Source organism: Lutjanus erythropterus, chromosome 21 (genome assembly GCF_056507025.1).
Source record: "Lutjanus erythropterus isolate fLutEry1 chromosome 21, fLutEry1.hap2, whole genome shotgun sequence".
Lineage (NCBI taxonomy): Eukaryota > Metazoa > Chordata > Actinopteri > Lutjaniformes > Lutjanidae > Lutjanus > Lutjanus erythropterus.
The window spans coordinates 29,899,264-29,907,677 of record NC_139337.1 but is presented as its reverse complement, the minus strand read 5'-3'; the positions used below and the strand labels follow the sequence as shown (position 1 = coordinate 29,907,677).

General features: G+C 36.9%; 1 protein-coding gene and 1 long non-coding RNA gene across 3 annotated transcripts in view; one reads left to right on the top strand and one right to left on the bottom strand.

The window, feature by feature from the left end:
* Positions 1–1,483: 1,483 nt before the first annotated feature.
* The window catches only part of LOC146307808 (E3 ubiquitin-protein ligase RNF31-like), a 48,755-nt gene continuing 41,824 nt past the window's right edge, over positions 1,484–8,414 (bottom strand). For both annotated transcript variants that reach the window (XM_084747515.1, XM_084747516.1), the window contains exons 15-24: positions 8,204–8,377; positions 7,813–7,911; positions 7,004–7,093; positions 6,721–6,835; positions 5,770–5,882; positions 5,536–5,649; positions 5,041–5,089; positions 4,619–4,715; positions 2,644–2,809; positions 1,484–1,621 (exon numbers count right to left, since the gene is read on the bottom strand). In XM_084747515.1, coding sequence (XP_084603641.1) covers positions 1,574–1,621; positions 2,644–2,809; positions 4,619–4,715; positions 5,041–5,089; positions 5,536–5,649; positions 5,770–5,882; positions 6,721–6,835; positions 7,004–7,093; positions 7,813–7,911; positions 8,204–8,377 — 1,065 coding nt within the window. In that variant the 3' untranslated portion in view covers positions 1,484–1,573. The remainder of the gene's footprint in view (positions 1,622–2,643; positions 2,810–4,618; positions 4,716–5,040; positions 5,090–5,535; positions 5,650–5,769; positions 5,883–6,720; positions 6,836–7,003; positions 7,094–7,812; positions 7,912–8,203; positions 8,378–8,414) is intronic.
* Positions 1,617–5,044, top strand: LOC146307809 (uncharacterized). Its single transcript, XR_014772730.1, has 3 exons — positions 1,617–2,063; positions 2,453–2,569; positions 4,919–5,044. It is a non-coding gene; the product is annotated as an uncharacterized LOC146307809 (long non-coding RNA).

Below are 8,414 nucleotides of genomic sequence, written 5' to 3'. Positions count from 1 at the left end.
GTTGTAACCCCAGGACCGCTGAAGATCTCGCGAGAGAACCAAATTATTATCTTTTCCAAACCCTAACCAGATGTTCTTGTCCATAAATATGAACACATCTCGATCGTAGTGTTGCAGCATGATAAAAATGTTTATATTAGATACATAATTTGCACAGTGTGCTCAATGTAAGAGCGGCACAAACACGTCTCGCGAGATTTTAGTAAATGTAGGGTTACCATCTAGCCACGACCAAAACTAAACATTATTTTATCTCTTGCTTTAGATGTCCTTATCTTCACTAATTAAATACAAGCACTTACTTCTGAACATATTTGACATGACATATTAAGTGTCATGTTTTATGTCACTGGGCTCTGTTTTATCTCTTTGTCTCTATCTTCTCTAAATATTATAATGAATAAAATACATCTAATACAAATAATTAAACAATACTTTATATTAATCGATAAGATTTAAAATAAATTGGTGTTATATCTTTAATCTTACTGTGCTATATTTTATCTCTTGATTTAGATGCCCTTATCTTCCTCAAATAATTACAAATCAAATAATACCATATCTTAAATAGTAATAGGGTTAGTATTCATGAATTATTTTATAATATTGAAATTTAAGTTTGTGGCATATTTTGTATATGTCTCTTTTATATTACTGTGCTGTAACTTGTTGTCGATGCCCAGGACATTGCTGGAGAAAAAATATTTTTTAATACAAATTGCTTCTCTCGTTAAAATTAATATGTTCTTGAGGGATTTATTCTCATATACTCTAATATTTGAGGGAATTAAATGCCATTTCTGCCTTATTTCAGAGTTATTATACTCAGTAACTTCTTGTCAGTGCACAGGACATTGCTTTACATTTCATTCAAGAACTGCATTAGAGTTGACATATAATGGAAGTCCTTAAGTACAAGTACTACACCATTCTTCTTTAATGTACTCCGATACATTCCTCCACTGCTTCATGCAGTACAAAATGAACAAAAACCAACATTTAACCAAAGTCAGACAGTCTAGATTAAAATGACGGGTCGATTCACGGGATCATAGTAGTTTCATTTATTATTTATACCTCAAGTACATCAATGAATCCACATTTCAAAATAATCATTATTTATTCAGTGAGCTCGATCCATCCATAATATATAAAGCAAAACAGACAAAAAACACTCTGACAGCAGAAAACAGTCTCTGACAAAATAACAATTTCACCCTCAACACACTGAATGTGTTCACTTTGTATTTATTTGTTTATTAATATAATTTTACTCATTTCCTCATTGTTCTGATAGAAATTTTACATACTGTTCCTTTAAGTGCAAAAATAAATCATCAAACTGTCATATTCATACAGGATCCAAGTCAAACACCAACAAGTTCCTTTAGAAGTTTTTTAAAAGTTCCAACATTTGGTAAAGCTGCTTCGCTGTGATTTTCATCTCAGTTTTGCAAACAGATAATCAGTTTTTCATGAACTGTCAAAGAAAACGCTAATCTTCAGCTGTGAGAACCACAGAAACGGATACAACATGACTTTGTAGGCTGGTGATGTTCTCTTGGGGAACGTTTTATTTGTTTCGAGGAACTTTTTCTCCAAGAGGGACCTCCATCAGTTTCTGTGAGGAGAAAAAAACATATCAAGTCTTTTATCTTAGAAAAAATTACATGAAACTATTCATAAAGCTTATTTATCAAAAATTTTAATTCAGTTTATATACACAGTAACAGTAGTTACACATTAAGGAAATCAGTTAAAAGTGGCATGAATGTGATGTTTTAAAACCTTTTAAGAATTTAAAACTTTCCTTTTGTTAAAAACATTAAAACAAGTTTTTTAATGTTCTGTTTGAACATCTAGAACATATAAAGTTAATATGTGCTTAACTAATATATAATGTACATTATAATGACAGGATTTATGTGTTTAGAGATCATTTACCAGTAAACCTTCAGATAAATAATGTTTGTCTGACCCTGTTCTTTTTTTTTTCCATGTGAGACACAACAGTCAGAGGACAGAAGTGTATCAGGGCCAAACAGGAGGACAAAAACATGATGGTATTTCAACTTCATTCACAACTTTTCAACGTTTTGACTTAATTGTAAACATGTCGACCAGGACGTTTTGTTAAAAAAGTCATTTTGCGATATGCAGTGCAATTAGTGGAAATCCTCAGTTTTGCATCAAAATTTTCATGTTCACTGAATTTTTTGGAGGTTTTTACCCAACAAACGTTTCCTTTCATCTGGAGAACAAGAGGGCAGGAGGAGGAGGAGGACACACATACAACACTATAATCGAGCAGAGACAGGTTGGAGGACTGAATAATGAACTTCTAACCAGAAGAAAAACAATGTTTGTGTCTGTTTTTCTTTCACTGAACATGATCCACCTTGTTCTCTTCACACCGGCATTAAACACGTAACACTTCTGCTTTCTTTTAAAGGTGCTGTGAAAAGAGATGGAAGAGAACAACTGCCCCGCACAGATTAGTGCCTTGCTAAATGTTTGTTGACGGTGCGGCGAGAGGGAAAGGACCAGTCAAACCAGTGACCTCCCAGTGGTAAGCCTGCTCTCTAGTCCTGTCCGTCTCTATCCTTCTATCCAAAGGTTTGACAGTAAACAGACGTATCTCACCTTGAGCAGCCGAGCCAGGTAAACGTTGTCGTCCTCGTTGTCTGCTCTCTGCGTGTCCACCTGGTATCTCTCACAGGCCCGAGTCAGCTCTTGGGCGTCGTAGAGCGGACTGGGGTCCAGAGAGTGAGCGTTGATCAGACTCACCAGGTACTCTCTGTAGTGCTTCCTGCAGGAACGCAGAACTTTGTTAAAATAGAAAAACAGTGGTTTCGATCTCAGAAGATGTCTGATAGAGTTCTACCTCTTAAAAAGGAGGCATTTTGGATTTTTAAAAATAACTTTAAACCTATAACAACAGATTTGGTCACTTGGGAGCAGCAGAAAAAAGTTGTCAACACAACACTGACATATTAATCACCTTTTAAAGGGATAGTTCAAATTATCTTAAGTGAGAGTATATGAAGTACTTATCCACTGTCTGTGTATTACCTACAGTAGATGGTTGTAGGTACAGTAATCTGTATAGATAATTTTCTCTCCCTCTGAGGCGCCTGTGGCGGGCCGCACTTTTAAAATCATGGATTTAAAGCACAAAAGTCACAGAATAACACAAACAAACTAACAGATCGAGGCAGCGTCTGGTGGAGTCTGGTGGCTTTGCAGGGAGCGATAGTTGGCTCATGTAACAGTCGTTTCCCATCAGAAAAGTCTGTCTGACAGCAAGGTAAAACTGTGAAAATATTCTAAATATAAGGTACAGTTAAAGTGGTGGGTTTTTCTGCACTGGTACTCCTGCTGCTTCTCTACTCCATCTACTGTAGATAACACACATCATACAACCACACTTCAAAAACATCCAAACTGTCTCCTTAAGACAAACAATCAAGCATGTTGTTGGAAATGAGAGTATAGTGTTTTGAAATCTCCAAAATGTCTCAACTATCCCTTTTAAACTGTAGATTGATTAAGAAATTTGTTAGGAAGAGATTTGAGCAGGAAGCATTATGTTTAATCCTCACAGACTGATTTCAACACAGAATCTTCAGACTCAAACTCTTGCAATATTTCACAACTCAACCTCCGAATGACCTAACAGGGAAAAAATGCAGACCTCACTGCAAAAAACAGAAGGCCAATAGGACGAGTGCAGAATCCCAAAGAGAGAAGGTGTGTTCCTTTCTCATCATATCTATGAAGTTTTAAATTTACAGTCTTTAAACTCCTCTTCACTCAGGTTTAAAACATTAACAGTACAGTGACTTTTAAAGTAGCTACATTTAATATATAGCAAACATAATTTCAGATGTTTTTAATCATCAGCAAACTAACTCTCACTGTCTTAGTTTTGATTCTAGTACAGGTACAATAGTTTTCCAAAAGATTATAAAAGTTTCTGTTTATGCTGTTTTCAATTTTTCATCTAAACATGTATTTCTGCACAAGTGGTATTCTTCACTTACCAAAGGTTCCCACATGTTAAATAAACGTCTAAACACAATTAGATAATAACTTGACCTAAATTAAACAGTATTTTACCAACAAATTGGTTAAAAATAAAACATGTTTTGTTAACTAAGAAGCTTTTAGTCCATGTAATTTTGTGTACTGAGGTTTGATCAGCAGCTCTATTTGTGACTAAACAGAATATGTGCTGTCACTCCAAACTTACAGTATTGTTGCCTTCTAATCACAAGTTAAAAAGTTCTATTTTTTTCTAATTTTCCGTTTTGATCGCAGTATGTGCTGGAGAACTGTCCGACCTGTTCACCTGCATTTCAGCAAAAAACTTGTATTAATTTAGTATTTCTTTCACACTTCGCACGCTACAAGAAACCATAATCAACTATCTTTTGGGACCGGACTTCTTCTGTTTAAGTTCTAGAGGGGTGTAAAGATTCAAAAAGACCAGCGGACACTAAACTCTCCATGTTTTTTCCAGTTTTGACACGGACTACCCTGGTAGTCAGACTGTCAGCAGACTGTTTCTGTTGTATCTGTGCTCAGTCTGGAAATAATGACACAGCGAGACACTCACTCGCAGAGTCCAGCTTGTCCCGGCTGTGTTTGGATGCCACACGGTGAGTCAATCTGCTGACCTCCTTCATCTTTCTGCTCCATCACACAACAAGCGTCTGTGTCACAGAGGAGAGAACAAAGTCAGTGACGGATCTGACATATTATCTTCCTGCAATGATGAATTAAAAACAGACAAATGGCAAGAAACACAAGGAGGAAAGTCCACTTTAAAATATTTATTTTTGTGTTAAAGTTTTCTAGTAAATAACATGAAAATTTGAGTTTACTCAGTCTCATCTAACTTTTGTTTGGATTTCAGGTTTTCCAGGAGTTGAAGGATGTGTTTGAACCCCGAGGCAAAAAGGTAACTATTTAAATTTCTGTTTCTGAAAGACGGAGTTAGATGAGATGTTTTCGACTGAAGAACAAAAGCTGTTTTACCAGTTTGAGTCCCAGTAGAAGGATCTGTGTTGAACTCCACGCCGTTCCTCTGAGAGGAGAGAAAGGAAAACAAACTTTCTAATCACTTTCATTCCAAAAATTTAAATTTAAAATTTAAATTTAAAAACAGGATATTTGAACTTTTATCACATTTTTGGAAGTTTGAATAACAAAGAAAGAAAGAGGGTTGGTGTTTCATTTGACTGTAATTAATAGCAACCCTAGTTTGATCACTGATTGACAATGAGGACTTTATTATCTTCAAAACTTAAAAAAAAAATCCTCCTGAAGATGAAAAAGTTATATTTAAAGCATCATTTAACTGTAAAACGTATTTCATGAGCTTACATTCACAACAATGCTCATCTTTCTAATCACAAATAGATCATTAATCCAAAGTTTTCTTTTTTATTAACATCAATTTTGTCCTCAAGTCGAACTGAACAACTTTTATCATTCCAGCTTCAGCACAAGTGTTTAAAAAGTGATGTGTACCTGCAGCAGGGTCTGTAGTCTGGGCGGCTCCCAGTCTCTGAGATAGAAGAGACAGTCTCGGGGGTGATGAGCATGTAGGCCGGTGTAAGTGCAGTGAGCCGTCTTACACCCCGTCTGCCAGACAGAAAAAAGAAAAACATACAGTAAGGAGGTCTACCGCCATCCAGAAAAATAAGAAACCTTCTCTGAGGCTCAAACTGTGACTTTTCTCTCCATGACGTAGCTCAGTCTCACCTTGTGGTACGGGTTGTTGCAGCCGCTGCAGAACTGGTACCTGCACTGCGAGCAGCTGAAGTGCATGCAGCCGCCTTTCGTCAGAGCGTACTGGAACCTGCAGTGAGGACAGGCTGCAAGAGGACAACACACATACTGGTGAATCTATTTATTCCAAACATTTAAGTAACATTGTTTGGCTTGTTTAGTTCAGATATAAAGCTGCATGAGGTCATTATGGTGAAATAAACCCTGACAGAGGAGCCTTGATTCATCCTGAAGGGGGTTATTTCACAATAATGACCTGCTCACTGTACATTATCTCACTTATTACATGGCTACTTACTAAAAAAAAAGATAAATACGTTATTTAATGTCCAAAACCCCCAAATATTCAGGTAACTATCACAGAAGACAGAGAAAAGCTGTCATTTAGATGTTCATCTAATCATTTACTGAAGAAAGTTTATGACTTTAACAATTCATCGATTATCTAAATTGTTGCAGATTATTTTTCTGTTGATAAACTAATTCATTACTTGCTGCAGTTCTCTATATAACTGTATTATTAGTTTGTGATTTTTTATGTATAACCTGTGGCATTTTGAGATGAAGGTAACTGCTACTGTGGTATAAACTCTTAATAGACTGTAATCTCAGTACCTCATAAAACTCCACTTAAAATAATCTAAACTACCCCTTTATATTAATATTATATGTTAATTAAAATAATAAAGGAAAGTGATTGAAATTAGAAAGAGGGATGCAAAATCTATGTCTTTGTGCAAGTTGAAAAAAAAAACAAACAGGCAGGAAAACAGTGAGTTTAAGGACATTTTTAGCTGCTCGATACGTGAGTAGGATATAAATAAAACCTGTGGTGTGTGAGGCTGACGGGTATAAACAAAGGTGGATAGTTAAAAAAACTGAAATGAAACTCGTGGTGGTTGTAGGTAAAGTTTGTGGCCTCACTGATGCCGTTGTCTCTCAGGTATCCGGCCAGGCCCTGCCTCTGGTACTCCGGATCGTTCTCCCTCTTCCACTGCTGGAACTGCTCACAGGACAGATCCTGGTGCTGAGGTTCCCACTGAGACCACAGAGACAGAGTTAATGAGCGAGCTCCTCCTGCGCCGGGAGTTCACTGAACAGCTGCCAGAGTCTCAGGGCTTCTCATCTTTCTTATCAAATGTAAGACAAAGCTGTACACGGCCTCTGAATGTGATGAATTATGGGAACACACAGTACTCATACTCACAGGTTTCTTACACTGAGTACAGAAACTCTTGTGGCAGGACGGGCAGGTGACCTTCAGCTGGTCTCCATCGTTAATAAACCCAGAGGTGCACTGAAGAAAAACAAAAAAAAACTTCATGTAAATATGCATTTCTACTGTCATTTTTGGTCCATCATTATTTTATTTAACTTTTTTTTACTTCACTTTGTTGATTTGCTGTTTTAAAGTCGATAAAAAAGAGAAGAAATCTCACCCAAATAATGATGATGAACTGTACACAGTTGACTTACATGACAAAGAACTGTGAAATGTTTTCTTTTTGAATGAAACTGAATTGTTTTATTTTTGCATCTGATTGAACTGAACCAAACTTGACTAATGGTGAGGAAAGTTCACTTCACCTGGTCACTGTCTCTAACTGATGCTTTTCAGTTGAGGATTACAGTAAACCGTCTCTATACCATCATCCCTTCATATAAATGAAAATGAGTTGACACGATATACTGGATTTATTATCTTGTTTGGCTCAATAAAAATATTTGAAACAGATAGAAGTTTGTTTGTTTTCCTAGTGACAGATTAACTTTATATCCTCACTCTATTTCCTGCACCAGTTCCATTATTAATCTGCCCCTCATGTATCTTGTTTTTTTTCCATCATTTGTGTGTTTAATCACAGTGCGAATGAACCACACTGAACTCAAGCCTGTCAACTGAGGTAAAAATAACCAAACCCAAAGGGAAATGAATATGGAAAGCAGGGTATGCAAACTACAGGTGGAGGAGGAAAATCATACGAGAGCTGATAAAGCGACGGGGGAAGAACTCACATGACAGCACCACAGGAACTTTGGGTCTTTCATCAGAGCGTGCTCGGTCAGCTTTTTATGAAACAGCTCGTACACGTCCACCTCCAGGCAGTCCCGCAGCTGGACAAACAAAACTTTATTAGCAAAAGTGAAAAGAGAACAATTTATCACATTATTACGCCTCTTAACCTGCTGGAGAACATTCTGGCTGTTTTCATTATTATTACACATTATATATATATGACTGTGGCTTGATGCACTTTTTTGTACATAATTTTACATCCATTCTCATATTTCTATTTGTTTATTTTCTGAATATTCCGTATATTGCAGTTACTTACAAATGTACGATGAGGCAGCCAATCAGAACTCTTGTTATAAACTCGATTTCCATGTGTCTCTGTGTGCATACCTGTATGTCCAGCGTAGAGAAGTAGCTGTCCATCTGTTCCTGGTCGTTGATGTCTGGCTCGCTGCAGACGGGACACACCATGTCTCTGATGTGTTTGTCTCTCACGGCGATGGTGAAGTGCTGCCTGAAGCACTCATGACACACAGAGCACTGACAGGAGGTCAGGGACTGCATCTGAAACACGGCGAGGAGAAGAAGAAATGAACAGCTG